The 17364-nt window shown below is 38.9% G+C and overlaps 1 protein-coding gene across 2 annotated transcripts in view; it reads left to right on the plus strand.

Annotated features, from left to right (window-relative positions):
- garre1 (granule associated Rac and RHOG effector 1) overlaps positions 1–17364 on the plus strand; it is a 40051-nt gene that overhangs the window by 4264 nt on the left and 18423 nt on the right. Inside the window, exons 1-2 of one of the 2 annotated variants that reach the window (XM_080299976.1) lie at positions 10045–10179; positions 10717–11285. In XM_080299976.1, the coding sequence (XP_080156102.1) occupies positions 10782–11285 (504 nt within the window). In that variant the 5' untranslated portion in view covers positions 10045–10179; positions 10717–10781. Of the gene's footprint in view, positions 1–9844; positions 11286–17364 lie in introns of those variants that run through there. The other variant, XM_026174054.2, reaches the window with a different exon arrangement.

Genomic DNA, 17364 nt, shown 5'->3' on the forward strand with positions numbered 1-17364 from the left:
GCTTAGACGTTGGGATCAGTTACTAAAAATCAAGCAGTGGAGATGGCAAAGATTTTATAGATTGTTGTAAGGTATTTCAGTAGTGAATCAAACATTTGTCCAGTGTTTAAATGTTTCATAGTCTGCACCCTGTGCCATACCTGCCAATGTATTGTATTGTTTTGAAGCACTCAGTCAGTAAACAGCCTTTCTTTATCCTCTGTGCAAAGGATTGTCATTTACTGAGTTTTGTAACTGTGTGAGAATTAGGAATGATAAAATCTGTAGTGATTTATGGGGTTGCTTTGCTCACTTCAAATCTTTGTTTTGTATTTGCTACGCAACGCTTCAGGAACAGTGAACCGGCTGCTGACAGCAAAGCGTCAGCATTTTGGTTGTTTTTCACATCCTTGATGCCAAGATCTTGTCTTTGAATGTCTTCAAAAGTCTGTAACTTAAATGCAAATTGCGATCAACATGCATATTTTATAATTTTGAGCTTTAAAATGAGTTTTTATTCCCATTTCATTTTGGCTTTTTAAATTCACTTTTGTTTTAAATAGTTTTCAGATTTTTGTTAATTTAAATTTAATTTGTTGTTTTGTTTACTTTAGTTTTCATTAGTTTAATTTTTTTATTTATTATAATGTCAATGGTATTTTTTTAGCTAAAAACTTTAAGTTCAGAACAGATATTACAATGCAAACAGCTGTGAAAGCAGCTGACTCAGTCACTTCCTCCCACTGTCCAAAGAAATGCATGGGTTAGCTTAATTAGCGATTCAAAGTTGACTGTGTTTGTGAATGATTGTTTGTCAGTCTGTATCCCACCTTTAAGCTAATAGCAGTTGAATCAACTCAAGATAATTAATTAGCTGTAGAGCTGGGCGATAGAACGATAACGATATGTATCGCGATATAACTTTTACTCGATAGAGAAATTAAGCTATCGCGATAGACCTCGCTGCTCTTGTCCTCTTAAAAAAAAAAAAAAAAAGGTCAGCCAATCCAAACTAAGTAGCGCAGAGCCGAACCAATCACAGCCGCAGCGTCACGTCGCGTGACTTGTTACGTACAGCACAAGTGCCAAGCCGCACGTGTGTTTGTTTGGGAAGCAGCCAGCGGGTAATGGAGGAAATGAGTGTGCCGACTAGAAAAATCAACCGAGCGTGACCGAAGAGAAAACAGATGATGGTTCCAATGCCGGAGAGATTGTCGAACGGAAGAGCCATAGAAGTTCCGTAGTGTGAAGGTATTTCGGCTATTTCAAGTCTGACAAAAAACAGAGTAGCGTGCACTGTAAATTGTGCCGAAAGCAAGTCTGGAAATACAATAAACTGGTGCATGCGTCACACTGTGCGCCACGTTATTGTTTCGGTGAAATGAATTTCTACAATACTGTTACTGTTAATTCTACTCTCTGCAGTGTTTAAATGCTTACATATACACAGTTACTGTCCGTCCACACATACGACTCGGTTCTGCTTCTATGCCGCAGCTTTGTTTACTTTTTCCCACCGAGGCTTCTAGACTTCTGATTGGCCAACATTTCTGCACGGTTAGGAATCTAGTGCCACCTGCTGCTTTGGCATGTTCATAGCAGCGTTTTCCTTCATTTCTGCCTTTATGTGTGGACAGGATTATTTTTTTAAAACGAAAACGGAAAATCTCCGTTTTCAAAAATACCCGTGTACGCGTGGACGTAGCCTCATTCTCTGACTGGAAGCGCTAATTCGTCATTCGGCTTTTGTCAGACTAAAGTAACTGTTAAAACTGTTTGAAAAGCTAAGCTATACAACAAGGAGAGATTGAGAATTTCCTTTTAGTTCTCAGTTTATTTGATATTGACAAAAGTTAGTCAGTTTTGTCTGTTATTCTGTAAAACAAACTAAGATTTATTTTTAGAATTAATATTTTGTAAGTGGAATTGACAATTTAGTAGTCTGTTTCGTTTGTTCTGTTTTGAAACTTAAACGCTTTAGCGGCTGCCTTTTGTGTAGTTTGCAATATTTGCCTTTATTTATCTGAAAAAGTCTCATGTTCCTTAAGTACATCTACCCTGTTGAACTTATTATGGGAAATAAATATTTAAATAAAAACAAGCTGCTGATTATTTCACATTTTACTTGTGAGCAACGGCACATTTAAATCTTACAAATATAGTTATTTGGCTTATATCGTGATAGATATCGTTATCGCCTGAAATGAAAAAAACATATCGTGATATGAAAAAATCTCATATCGCCCAGCTCTAATTAGCTGTTGACAAAAGGGATGCGTACCAGTTTAATAAATTTATATAGCTTATTTATTTAACAGTGGGGTCAGATCAGTACTTGGTATAAGAAGATGCCTTAAGCCATGGTCTCCGGATCGAATAAGAAGTGGTAAAAGCTAGATTGGTGCAGCTATATTAATGATAACATGCATAGTGCTATACTTGGCTTGATTTTCTTTTACTACCCTATTTAGATTTACGGCTTCTGTGACACCTCTATATATTTTGTCATTGTGGCTAAACGGGAAAGGTAAATTCTATCTTTCTTTTTGGCTATAAATACAACTCTCATGCTTGGCATGTAACACAACCTGCAATCTCAGTATACAGTCTGCTCAGTTTAGGCTGAGGAAAGCATTTTCATCCCCACAGGTTGCCACCAACCTTTTATGAATGGAACTGACGTCAGAGCCTTTCATCACAGCTCTCACTTATTGAAACCCACTGGTTAGGCACAGTAAACATGGTCTATTGTACAGAGTTATTTGAAGAGGGTATTTGAGCTTATTCCGATTGCTTAATGTTGACTGTTGAAAGGTATTTAGGCTTTGTGCAAAAGCTTAGATTAGATCAGATGAGATGGGACTTTTATTTAATCAAATGAGATTCATGCATGCATGTCAGCTGACATCTTGATTCCCCGTTAGACTTTAATAAATTTGGGACATATGCTTTTTGTTTGTTCTTAGGGTGATGGAATGTATTAATATTTAATTAAGTCAAAAGCACATGTTGAAGTCTGTGCAACACAGACGTATGAGGCCTGTGAGTGTGTCCTTTGTGAGTGCGGCCTGTTCACTATTTTTATTGGAGCCATAAGCTACTTACAGTGTGTGTGTTAGGACACTACAGGTTAGTCTAATATTATCCAGCCAGCTGTATCAGCCTCTTGACTGATATGTCTGAGCAAACTCATAACAGTGGTACTTAAGCAGTAGGAAAGGTTTCACTACTGCTTTATAAAGTGCAAATTCTGCCAAAAAATACAATTTAGCAGAACTGGAAAAGTGTTTAGAAACAGTCTTTTGTAATACCTGATTATAAAATCAAATTTATTTTTAGTTTCAAGCCAAAAACGGGACCAAAACAGAATTAGTTATGGGAACAAAACCACAACAATCAAAACCCGCAATGCCTAAAAAAACAGGGCCAGGATTAAAAAGAAGGAAGAAGACGAAGAAGAAACAGACTATATTGATGGGGGGGAAAAGTTGTTATTAATATTAATATTAAATTGTAGCCAAGACCTTTATTTTTCTCTTCCTCTTACAAAGTCATGCAGCTGCATGTGCAAGTGTGCATGTGTGTGTTTTTTCTGTGTGCTGGTATGAGGACACCAGGGCTGCCACAATACTCTCCTTGTGCTCTGTGGGCAAGAGGAGCCTGGCTCAGCTCCTATCACACAGTTGCTCACGGCACTTGTCCTGTCATTCGGACTGACCTCCTCGACCTGTCTGCCGATTCTCAGACTTCACTGTGACTTATCTGCTCTTTGGAATGTCTTCAGTAAAACACACAGTGTAAACTTTTCCTTCCATTTCAATTAGTGCATCATTTTTTAAACATGCATTTTTCATGTTTACATTACATTTTGTGGAGATGTTTTGCAGCATATCCGTTTTTCTGGCCCATTTTTCTATACTCGTATGAACCCACATTAAGAGTGTTCTTGGGGAAATGCATTCCTTTGCTTCATTGGCAACAGATGTAGAGGAGGACATTTTTTTACTTTGCGCTGAACCTTTTGGAGTGTCTAAAAACGGAGCAGTGTGGACTTTCAGGGCAGCTGTTTTGCCCATGAAGGCCGAAATAGACTTCATGAGAGAGCTAATGTCGGGCCTGTGGCTTGAGCATCAGAGGGCTTGTGTTTGCCTCCCAGTGGCAGATGGATAAGGAGCTGTCAACATGGGTAACAGCTGCCCCATCTACAGCTATTAAGCCACCTAGCTTTGAAGTAACAGTGACACAAATATGGCAGAGTATCCAAAAGTAACTGCTGTTATGAACTCTGAAGGTTGCATTAATTAACACAAGGGTGTTTTAATGTTGTAAAACCTATAGAGAAATTTGAATAAAATAAAATGCAGACCCCTGCCAATAGTCAAGTAGAGCTGATCAGTATGAATATCTGTTACAATACAAGTGTAGCCCAGACAGTATTATTTAAGTAGTTGTGGCATTTCTGAATTATTATCAGTATTTCAAGGATTTGTTGCTATTATACTACCTCATTTTTAAGGTAGTCCTTTGTAAGCAGTTGTTTGGCCAGCAGGTTGTAAAGACAGGTACCATGACTTTACTACATGCCCAGTGGCATACTTGGCTTGAAGTTTTTGTTACTGGCGACAAGGAGCTTGCTCCAGGAAACCTAAACCCCCTTCCTGTTGAAGTTGAGCAGCTGACATGTACGGCGAGTGGGGAAGTAGGGCTAACATTAGCCCTAAGCGGCTCCTGCTGGAGGAAGGACACTAAAGTGGGCTGGCAGAACTCCAGTGCATCCGGAGGGACGCTCTTATCACACGTGTTTGTTTGGGTGCAATCTCTAACACACTGTGCCCTGCAACAGGAGGCTGTCAGCCAACAGAGCTACCCTAAGAAGCCAATAGGCCTCATTAATATTGATGCCGTGTCTGCTTCTCTTGGGATATCCTCTGCCTGCAGAGTTTTGTTGCCAGGAAGGAAATGTAGACCATGAACACTCTCTAATAATGTCACTTTGTTGTTTGGGTTGAATTGAGTCTGACTTACAGCACTCATTTAATGTGTTGTTACTTTTGTTGTTCACAGCCCTAAAAAAAAAAAAACAAGAAAAAAACATAACAAAAACACAACTACTGAACACTGGTATAGAATGATGGGCCTGCCAAATAAGATGGCATTTACTGACATTGGCTGAAAAATGTAGTGTGTCACCAATTTTAAGCTGGCTAAATGATTTTAACTGTGCTAGATTGTGTGACGAAGCTATTCACTTTTTTTTTTCTTTTTTTCTTTAAAGTGAAAGATAATAGAACCACATTCCTTATACTAGGCTCAGATTAATACCATTGTGATTGTAGGGTAATCTCGATAGTATGAAGTTAATTGACAAATTTTTTTATTTGAATCAGCATTTTGTTTCTTCATTTTTTTCCCACTATCACTGCTTTTTTGTTAATCTTAAGAGTTTAACTTCCTTTAAGCATATCTTATGACACTGTCATGGGCAACATCTAGAGCTGAAGTGCGAAGTGGCATATAGACTTTAGGCTGACTCCAAAAGGGGGTCAGTCAACATAAGCCCCCTTTTCCATTAGTGCCGACATGGATCGACTTGCCGCAGTTCGCCATATTTATCAGGGTTTTCAATTACTTTATTGTACCTGGTACATAGTACAAAAATAGTACCTGCTTGGCCATGATTCCAAAGTGATCTGAGCAGGTACTGAAATGTGACGGCAGACTCCGTGGGACTGATTGGCTGGTTAGTGGTGTCACTAGATGAATCATGAGAGCATCTCTTTCACGAAAATAAGTCTGACGAAAAGCCACAGTAGCAGGTTTATCATCACCTTGACGTCGACCTTTGTTGTAGCTAATTATGTCACGGAACACTCAGGTGTATTGCTATAATGACGACCACACACATTAGGTGGTATTCGATTGTAATTGAAAACCAGACGATCTGAGTAGGGGCGAATGGAAAAGGGGCTATAGACTCAGCATTAAAAATCAAAGTCAAAGAATTCTTTTACTATTGGTGTATAGTTTCCCAATTTTTAACTACTTAGATGAGGGTGATTTTTCTTATTATCTTATTAATTTTTTTTTTAAAAACTCATCCAACTCCACCTGGATTATTGACTTAACAGTTGCTTTGATTGGCATGTGTCTTAACACAGGGAGATGAAACCAATAGGTGTCTTGTACTTAGCTCACCAATTACTAGATAGCTAATCAAGCCAAGTAGTGTTGGCTGATGAATAACCACTCCATGTGCTTGTCCAAATAAAGGAAATTACAGCTAAAAAAAACAACAACCTAGCATCGCTGCAGCCACAAGAAGCGTGGAGACTTCAGAATGTGGACTCACTTGTCACATCACAATAGCTGTCAATCTTTATACTAAAATAATATTATTGTGAGGCAACATTGCCAACAGTACTGCTCTGAATGTTTGACAGATTTGTTTTTAATTACCACTGTTAATAAAAACGTTACATCCATGTCTTTGTTGTAATGCACTGGCAGCTTGTGTTCCCTTCAGGTGGATTTCAAAGAACTGCAACTGAAATTAATTCATTTAAATACATCCATGTTGTCTCCAGCTACCTGGGTCCGTATCCACAACAGGGTATAATCACTGCTTAAGAAACGATGTCCAGACTTCTCTCAGCCTTGGCGTCCAACTATTCTGGTTGATAACTCAGAATCAGAATCAGAATCAGAATACTTTATTGATCCCTGGGGGAAATTATTTTTTGTTACAGTGCTCCATTTTAAACCAACAAAACTGAGACATTCTCAAGCTAGCCAAGAGACTGTTTCTTTATTTTGACCTGGGTTGGACATGTTTGCAATGCCTCACCTCAGAGGCCTCCAGGAGGCCCTCCCGAATGACTGAGGTCCTCATCCTATCACTAAGGAGATTCAGGAGGCGGGAACAGACACAATTTATTTCTGCTGTTTGAATCTGCAGTCTCATTCTTTTAGTCATAACCCACAGTTTGTGAGGGAAGTAATGCAGATTGACAAGTCAGTGAATAGCTTTGCATTCAGATTGGCCTTCAATAAAGCAAACTGGTGCATCTATAGCACTGTAAATGCTAGACCAATCTTACTTTACTTCTCTGCTATTTGTAAACAAGAACCCTGAGATACTTGACTTCCTCTATTTGAGGCAGCAAATCTAAAGAGGGAAAAAAAAGAATAATTTCATGAAGATTAAATATATCCAACCTTTGTTTTTCCAAACCACGTTCCTAAAGCTGTCTAACTGCTGTCCACAATTAGTTTTAATTGTTTCCAGCTGTGTCCTGGTCCTTTACGTCATGCTGTATGACTAGCAAGCTAGTTTTGTTCGATGTGGTTTCCTCACTGACCTGTTTAGTATATTCATCAAGTTGTTTTGAAAGAAGACTAATCTTCCACCCATCATTTAGCCAAAAATAGTGTGAATGTGTGAGAACAAAAGTAGCCAGCTCTGGGCTAGCCGAGCTTAGGTTTCACATTTACTTTGTAGAAGCTTATATCCTATTACTTATGTCAACTAGCAGGCATTGTGGGCACCTGGCAGGTTCTCACTGTGCCAGTAATCCCTGGGATTTAGAGGCCTGCTGCACTGTTGCCCTAGTTAGCTGCTCTTAACCATTATAGACAATCATATAAAATTAAAATTTGCTATTCCTTCATCAAATACTTCCTAGAGAAAAGTTTTGTTTGTTTGTTTTCCTGAAAGAGAGCGTATCTACAATGCCTAGAATTTCTCTGCATAACTTGGTAGGTGGTAGTATAATTGATATTTTTGTACCACAACTAGATCTGAAAATTTGGAAAGAAATTATAAAGTAATGACAAATAATCATTAATTCAGGCCTCTAAAATGAAAGGATTTCCTGCTTTTCTTTGTTATATAACCCTGCAACCCAAATATTTTCTGGTCTGTTTTAGAGCTTGAACAAATAATTGGTTAATTGAATATATAGTATAATAAAGTTAATTGCATTACATTCTTGATACAGATGTGGGGTATTAGATCTTTGAATAAGCACTGACTAATTTAAATGTACAGCCAAGCTCCAGACTGGTCATCCTAGTTATCCCTGCAGGGTTTGTCTTGTAGTAATCACCCAGTTTTGTTTAGGAAAAGGTTGGCGTTAACATATTTCACTGAATCTTCGTCAATTGTAAACATGCAATACTTGCTGAACAAGTGTTGGAGATGAAACCTCCTGACTACGATGTACATTTGTGTGGTTGTTTTTAAGTAAGGTGTCCTTGTAGCAAATTTTCAAAATAATAACTGAAAGACTAACTACTGTAATGTAAGGGTTAAAAAAAATTGAAAGCACATTTCCCTTGTCCCTTCAAGAGGAGGTCAGTAGTTTCCCTTGGCTCTGTCTCTCAACTCAGTGGCCCAGGACAGATAAGGGTGGGCTGATTTTTTCTGGGCGTCCCCTCTGTTTGTGAAAGGAAGTGAGGTTTTGAAGGTCAGGCGAATGTTGGCGGAGATGCGTAATGGAAGCTACTCTGTATGTGGGACTACCACACAGCTGCTAAACCTACAGTGACAGCATCCTGGATGTGTTACCTAGCTGGGAATAATATATATTTTTTTTTTATCTGCCGTTCCTGTTTCATTCCAAAACATAATTGTTTTCAGTGTGATGTTACAAGATAACAGTCAGATTTCTGCCTGGTATATGGAAAGCCGTTTCATGAAGAAAATGGTCAGTCAGGATCATGTTCAGTGTCCTATTGACTTTATTGTCATAAAGAGTGTCTGTTTTAGTCTTTAGTGCCACGAAGCTCTCTGCAAGTGCATAGCTAAGGAACTGGTTTAATGGGAATGTATTCTTTGTTCCTTCCTAAAACACTGCGACCTAAGATGAGAAAAAGGTTATTTTACACCTGCGGATTTAAGGCATGTTTCTTTTGGATCAGTTTACATGAAATGTTTATTTATTTAACTTATATGATTCCAGATTATGTTTAGTATTGTTTTATTGTCAGGAATCTTATTAACTGTGGTTTGTCTTGAGACCTTCTAAATTGCAAATCTTCTGACAGTCACAAGCTAGAAGAGAAGTGAGGCCAAATCCACTTTAATGTTAACAATATAAAATATTATATTCCTAATTCAGTGAAAAGGCCAAAGGGAGATGGAAAAGTCACACAGAATGAGAGTATTGTGACTCCTACTACGTGTAGTTCAACAGACCCCGCAGTGTCTTCCAACAATGGCTTCATGCAGGAATTTCTGTCTGCAGCTGTGTACTGCTAAACCAGACACTGCCAGAGATTCTTTGCACAGACGCTCAGTGAGGTATGGTATTAGTAATCGTCTAGAAATGTACAACTAAAGCACAGCTCTTTACCAAACTGTAATACAATATTAGCAGCAATTTCAGGGAATTGTGGCTGATCGCATCCTTCCCAATCAGTTTTCTAAAATAAAAGCCTTTGAGTGTCACTTCTGGTTTACAACACATAATGGGTAGTACAACTTTATGGTTGTGGTTTGATATCACTGATTGGATGTCACAGCAACTGAACAAAACTAAAGCAAGTTGATATTTTGTGGCTTGCCTATTGTATTGTAAAGTATACATGCTTTCTCTTATTGCTTTCCTTGTCACCATCCAGTAAAGGTTTCATACTAGAATATTAGTTGTTGTTTGAAGGCACATTACTTGACAGTTTATACCTGCGCCATTCTATGTACTAATCCTAAAACTTTAGAAGTCAGCTGAAATTAGCCATGTTTTGATTTTTGTAGAGCAGCCAGTTTATTTTAGGTTGTCACAGTAAAGCAGTTGAAATTAAGCTCATCCTTCCTCTTTGACATGATGTTAACACTCTTCTGTGTCTCTGCCCTTTCCTCCCTTAGGAAATGACCTAGAGGCCTTACAGATACATTTGTGCTTTTGTCGCTCTAATCTGCATCTGCAGAGAACAGCGAGATCTGGAAGCACACTTGTTTCCGCGGTGAGTAATATCTACCTCAGCCAGCAGACGTGGAGAAACCGGGAAGCTGCTGGAGACTTCTGACAGGCAGACAGAGCTATCAGCTGGCCGCTTGCTCACTGCCTGCCGTGTCCTGCTTTGTGAAGAGGATTTGAGACGGACTGGATCTGTCTGCCCTTCGCCTCCCACTGCTCCTCTGCCAGCCACTGCAAAAGAAAAGACGAAGCCACATCCTCTGATTCCAGCATTTACTTGCTTGTGTGTTGTTTTCCTTTTTAAATTGCCATTTTCCTTCCGTGCTGTTGACCAGTGTGTCATTTTCCTCGGATTCATTTTTGCTTTCAGCTTTTAAAATAATTTTCTACTTTTACTGGCTGAAGCTGGTATAGGTTTATATATGTAAATACATAAGTGTATATACTCTGCATACTGTATGAAGGATTCCCCCCCCCCCATTCTGAAGGAAAGTTAATGCACTTTAAAACTCGGCTGTAATACTTTCCTCCTCTATTATGATCGTTTTGTTTGAAGCTGAAAACAGAGTATCTGGACCTGTGTCTTTGCTGTTTTTTAAGCTAGCATGATGATTTTGCAGCAGGGCTGCATGTGAGTATTTTACTCAGCTTGTCGGTTTTTGATCACCCTTCAGCCTCACCCACTTCTAAGTTGCCTCTCTACAAGGCATACTGAGATGAACCTCTGTGAGGTAGAATCCTTGAGCTGTCTTTATACCTAACTTGAACAGTTTCAGGACCGTTGAATTTGGCGTTTTGTTTTTTTTTTTTTTCTAAAAAGGACAAGAACACTTTGTGAGGAAAAAGAAACTACAAACAGGAGCTTCCGGTGCTGTTGCACCACCTATGTATTGTTGTAGTGCGCAGGAAAGTAAAATGGACTACAAGCGTCGCTTTTTGCTCGGCGGGTCCAAGCAGAAAGTGCAACAGCACCAGCAGTACCAGATGCCTGAGCTAAGCCGGACCCTGAGCGCCTCTCTGGCCTCCTCTTGCTCTGCCTCTTCACCCATGGGCACTGGGGTAGGCATGTCTGGCAGCTGCCACCCACCTCCTTCTGGCACCTCTACCGCTGTTGCCGATATCCAGCAAGGCATCTCAAAATATTTGGATGCTCTCAACGTGTTCTGCCGGGCCAGCGCCTTCCTAACAGACCTGTTCAGCAGTGTGTTCAGGAACTCTCACTATTCCAAAGCAGCTATGCAACTGAAGGACGTGCAGGAACACGTCATGGAGGCCGCCAGCAGACTGACAGCAGCAATAAAGCCTGAGATCGCCAAGATGCTGATGGAGCTGAGCGCTGGAGCCGCCAACTTTAAAGACCAGAATGACTTCAGCCTGCAGGATGTTGAGGTAAGTCTCCAAATCACACGCAGTCTTTCTATGTGAACTTTTAAAGTCCACATGGTTCACAAAGACAACGTCAGATTGTTTTGACTTCAGTAAAAAACTGCTACAAAGAAATTTTAACATCAATGTCTAAATTTTGTTAACTAAGCTCACAAGCTGGGGTACTAAAGTTAGCCATGACATACTTTATCATATTCATGCACTCTGGAGAGGGGGCTAAGATGCTTAGCTGGTCTCTGTTAGAATGCTGGCTTCATGAATCAGAGTTTCCGGGCTCAAATAACATTCTAATTCCCAATGTTAAGCTGGTGTCAAGATCTGAGGGTGAGGTGTGAAAAACACTGCGGATGTGAGAAGAAAAACAGTTTTTGTCACCACGACATCTTTCACCAGTACTAAATTTGTTGAAGTGCACAATGGTTAATGCAGGCTGCAGCAGAGGTGTTCCTTATGTAAGTTTAGTAAAGGGTCTGTAGACTGTTATCCAGAGGCTCACTGCTAATGTCATTATTATCTTGCTGTCTTCTTTTTGTATGTCTCCCACATTGTCTTTTATTTTTTTGCTGTAACAGTCCGGTGCTATGTATACACACAGTGGTGTGACAGATTTGTCATAGCAAGATTCATCAAACAGCATCCTGATCTGCATCTGTCATATTTTGAATAAAAACTGTGTTTCTGCTCAAGAGAGTTGAGGACTCTACAAAAGAGGAAATACATGGAGTCTATTGGAGACTAATTAAACTGTCAATCCAAAAAATAACAGCATACAAATCCTATAGTTCTTATAAAAACCTGTTCAACTTTTTGTATGAAATCTAGGCTCTGTTTGACAAACTCTCAACTCAAGCCAGGTTCTTGCACACAGGTTAAATAACTTGCATTACACCTTTCAGGACACAATGATAAAAAGAAAATGGCAAGACTAAACAGGTACTTGTGTTTGTAATGGATAATAATCATCGGTTGATTATGGAAAATAAGGTATTTATCGTCGCAATTCCAGTTTTCAATTTTGCTGTAATTGTGTTGTCATAATAGTGTCTTCAAGGGTGCTGTGAGCATCGAGTAACTGAATCTTAATCTCTGCACCACACCCAAGCAGAAAAAAGCCCATATTTCCTAATGTTTACTATGCCTGCTTCTTTTAACCTGCATTGAATGCACATTTGTGAGCCCGTGGAACAACCTGTAAAAAATCATTGTGGCAAGGACATTCAGACCCAAGTACACACAAAATTGTTTCATGGGAGAAAACACTTATACTTGGTAGTAGACTAAAAGTTAGAGAAAGCAAAAAGTTGAATGGATAAATTTAAGATTTCCCATAAAAATGTTGGATCTGTACGAGAGCCATTTGAAACAGCTGATCACATTCGTCAGTAACATTGTAGTTTGAATGCATGTAACTGAAATTTGTGCCATTTCCGTTACATGCATCATTCGTAACATTGCGCACACATACTGTCCGATTAATTTGCAGTATGTGTATAATGTTAGCAGTGGTAACACCAACAGCCTTCTTTATTTGCAGCTTAACATCCACCTACCCATTCAGAATGTGGTTACACATTGCGCCAATGCTTATTCACCAGCTTGTTTCGACACACCTTATCCAACTGTTCATTTTCTAGATCAGAGTACTGCAGATTTGCACCAGCTCCTGGGGCTGTCATTCATCTTACTTTATTTTATTTTTTTACAACTTCCCGTAACACAATGAGGGGAACTGCTTCCTGATGGTGGCTGTGTAACATTTTAGCATCTTAGGTGTTGTGTATTAATTAAATATCAATGATTAATGTAACTCAGCAATCAGTATTTCTATTGCTGAATAGCAAGAGTAGCAGTGTTTAAACATCTAGTCTGGGTTTTTGTAGTTTGTGTAAAGATATTTTTATAGACTACACACAAATATTGGCAGAACTTAGACCAAGACTAGTCAAATTTCCATACCATTGCAGTGTGCCACAAATGACTTTGTATAGTTAAATACAACACTATAAAGCAAAAATTATGGGGATATTACTCAATCTATGCTACATGATAATACTTTATCATGTAGTAGGAGAGCTGCTACATTGCAGCGGCCAAGACACTGGAGGGCCTGCAGAACCTCAGTGGATGTGGCTGAGCCCAAAACAGGAAACACTTTTGCACCACAGTCGGTAAATCTGACTCTCTGTGGTCTTGGATATGCACAGATGAATATTAGAGGAAGCCCAAGTCTGTGAAAGTTTAGACCGCACAGCTTGGCACTCACATGTGCTGTCTAGCCTCAGGCATAAAAGGTACATTTGTTAAAATATTGAGAGAAACGTACTAATATTTTACTTTACAATGGCCTTTTTTCCAGTGTGTCAAATACATTGATCTCAGAGAAAACACTCTCCACAATAATGTTATGGTTGTAAAATGAAGGATAATGTCCCATGTGAACAAAAATATTTGAGGTAAGTAATCCAATAAGACTCTCCAGTATATTTTTTAGTAAATATTTTTTAATTTTAGGACAGTGTTTAGAAAAGTGCAGAGTTATCAGATTGAAGTGTACAGCATACGTGCACGGGTTTGTGATGAGTCATCTGCGGCTCATGTTTGTGTTTCGGTTTTGCATTGTTTTTAACAAAATATCTCTACTACTATCGGCCATGGTGTGCTTTGGTAGAAAAGAATTCGCTATACTCAGATTAGACTTGTTTAGACCCAGCTCATGATAATTGCAGCTAATTCAGTCTGTCTCGTACAATGTGTTGTGTTTGTGACTGTTGAGGGGATTTTCCTTTGTCTGCATGACTCGAGGAATGCTTTTTGGCAGTTCGATTTATTATGAGGTCTTCAAAAAGAACCAAATGCATTTCTGGTTTTGGAGAGTTGTGGTATGTGAAGCCCCCCCCTTCTTTCCCTTGCTCACATCTTCTTCTCCTATTTCTTTCTTTTTTTTTGCCCCCAGGCCTTTTTTCACCCCCTGGTTTGTTTTGTAGACCTGGTCTACAAAACAAACCTTCTTTTTCCAAACCACAGCAGAGCTTTCTGAGCAGTCAAAGTGAGTCTACTGCCAAATATGCATGAAATTGTCACGGTTTGTTTGGAGGCTGTTTGCTGAGCTTGTAAGTTTAAACCGCAGAGCAAAGACCAGAGGCAGATGGTGAAGTCCTCGCAATCAGAAAGACCTTCATGGCTGTTTAAGTCAGACGACTGAATAAGCACTCTCAACTTGGTGCACAATGGAAACACTGGAAAAACACCACCTTGGTCTTCAACTGTTAAAAACACTCTGAGGATAAACCTTTCAACACGGTTAAAACTAGGGACGTGGACAACATGCACCATACAGTCTTTCATGAGCGAGATTTTAATTAAAAAAAAAAAAAAGTCTACAGTCAGCCTAAACAGATGCACAACAGTTAGTTTGTAATGAAATATGGCATATCCTGCTGCTCACATGTTGGTGTAACAACATTTCTGGGCGTCCTTCTGTTTCCAGTTCAAACCAAAACAGATTAAAGGTTTAAAATAACCCCATGGAGTTTTTGACCAAGGGTGGGTCCTCTATCTGTTTGTATGAGAGCAAGCAGACTGACAATCTGATGTCCCCGATAAGGTGTGACAAAAAGTATAAGCTGGCATACACAGATGTAAACAATACAGGATTTAAAACATCAAAGAGCTAACTTAAAAAAAAAAAAAAGCAAACTATATGATTTATAAGGTCTCTACAAATATTAGATTGTAATAAATAATAAAATAGGCTCTGGTTAGAGTGGCCTCTAGGTCATAGCAGGTCTCCAAAGCAGAGCAAGGTCCACTGTCACTACCTGCAGTTTAAGACAACACCAAGATGGCCAGCTTGGTAGCACTTCAAACTTTTCAAAATAAAAGTGGCATCAGTTGTGGGTGATGTCTTTCTCAGATGAATTTAAAAGATGAGTCAGTTTAACATTTCTGAATGTTTATCAAATATTCTTGGGCAGTCCATCCAAGTTAAAATCCATTGTTATTACGGTCAGTATGTGAGATTGGGCAATTAATGAAGTTATTAAATCTTGGCTTTTTCACAACTGAGAGAAACGTTCATGTTTTATTCAATTATACTTGCGGTTTTTGACAACATGCGTGTTTCTTCAGAAAATGCGCGATAGTAATTTATAAAGAGTGTAAACAAACAATAACAACCAAAGAAGTGTGTATGATAGAGGCTGGCGCTCCATGTAACAGTTAGACCAAGCTTAATCTGCAATATCCTTTTCGTTTTACAACGAAAAGGATATTCTCTTAGATTGTCAAATCTGACAATCTAAGAGAAAGCATTGGAAATGAAGTATTTTTTTCTGTCAGATCATAATGGCCATTTTTAAAATTTTCACAGCTGACATCATCCTGATTGCATCAGATCTGCTAATATTTACTTTGAACCCAGCATTAGGCCTCAAGAAAAAAATGTGCTCGGCACGATACTTTATATATCTCTCTTAGCCTGATTGTTGTGCCATTTAAAGATGAACCCCATTTTAACCAAACTATGAGATTATATTGGATTTTTTTGTTCTGCTTATTTGGCTGATGAAGTTCCATCCACATGACTTTAGAGTCCCGCAGAACAGCTGTTTTACGTTTTTGAAGACTAGAATATCTAATAGGCCACTTCTGAGAAATGTAGGGGTCAGGATAATTGTGACCTTCCTGTTTCTTAGAAATGATTGTGTAAGGGGGAAGATGAACAGAGGTAGGCTGCTTGTTTTCTTTTGTAGATCAGACAGCAATGCAACCCCACTATGTAAGCATCTGGTTGTTGTAATAGCTTCACTCTCCTTTTACCCAGAAAAGGTCTGGACTTCAGGAACTCTACTCTCCCAGATCTGGTGTGGTGATTGTGCAGGTGTTCTCAGAAAATAGAAGTATAAATGTTGATGATTGATTCATGATTCGCCTTGTTTGGTTCTGAGGGAGGCCAGCATGAGCTTGGCTCTGCTGCACTCACTATTTCTCATATTTTCCATGACTGTGTGGGATACTGCACAGCCAATCACATGTGTTATCCATTATCTTATGCTTTAGCCATGTCCTCATTTTTTTTTCTTTCTTTGCTTGATTATAGCAGCCTTTGTAGCAGAGTAGTTTTTGATTTTTTTGTCAGCATGTGCTCATTTTGTTATCTTCATTAAGATATGCTGGTGATATCTACCTCGGCCCTCATTATCAGTGTTTGTTATGTTATTTTTCTGTTTGGCAAACATACTATATCTCCATTGAATAATTGACCTCTGATTAGTTGCTTTAACAGCAACAACAGGTGTTTCTCATGTAGTGTACCCTGGAAATGAGCCCGTATTTATCAGATCTCCAACTGAAGGTGGCAGGGGGATAGGCATCATATTATCCTACATAGTTTAGTGAATCTAAGAGTTTTGGCATGAACTTGCAGTTATGGATTTCATTTTGAGGACTGTAGCGACGGAAGTGTTGGCTTCTCCACCTTTTGCTGGTAAGTTGGAGTTCACTGTCGACTTTTGTACAGTTTTTTTTTTTATTGGCCTCAAAGGATAAATGTTGCTCATTTCAGTGATCCAGTAATGATTTTCCCAGTACTACCATAAAGGTTTTTCAGTTAAATATCCAACAGATTGTCAGTAGATTGCTTTGGAATTTTCTATAAATATTTAAGTCCCCCAGACATTCTAATTTAATCGAATTTAACTCATTCTATTTTTTCCTCTGACTTCTCACTTTGCACCATCAGCAGATTGAAATATCACAACTGATTTATATAACAACACCATCTCCCTGATATTCATGGTCCACATTGATGTATCTTTGTGATGAGTTGTTCAGAACGTATATATGTAAATGTGTATTTGCAAAATTGAGAACTTACTTTAGTGTGGCAGCATTTAGAACTAAGCAAAGACTGTGATGATGCATTGTCATTGTAGATATAAGCATCTTAGTATACTGACATTAGTTTTTTAGTCTAGAGCAGAGCTGTGCCATATAATATCTCAGAGCCACAAGTTTTCCTCTGAACTTGTCTTGTTTCTTTTCAGTCCAGGACCAGCTTGTTGTTATTTTAGTTGCATTATGA

The sequence above is a fragment of the Astatotilapia calliptera genome, chromosome 1 (genome assembly GCF_964374335.1).
Source record: "Astatotilapia calliptera chromosome 1, fAstCal68.1, whole genome shotgun sequence".
NCBI lineage: Eukaryota > Metazoa > Chordata > Actinopteri > Cichliformes > Cichlidae > Astatotilapia > Astatotilapia calliptera.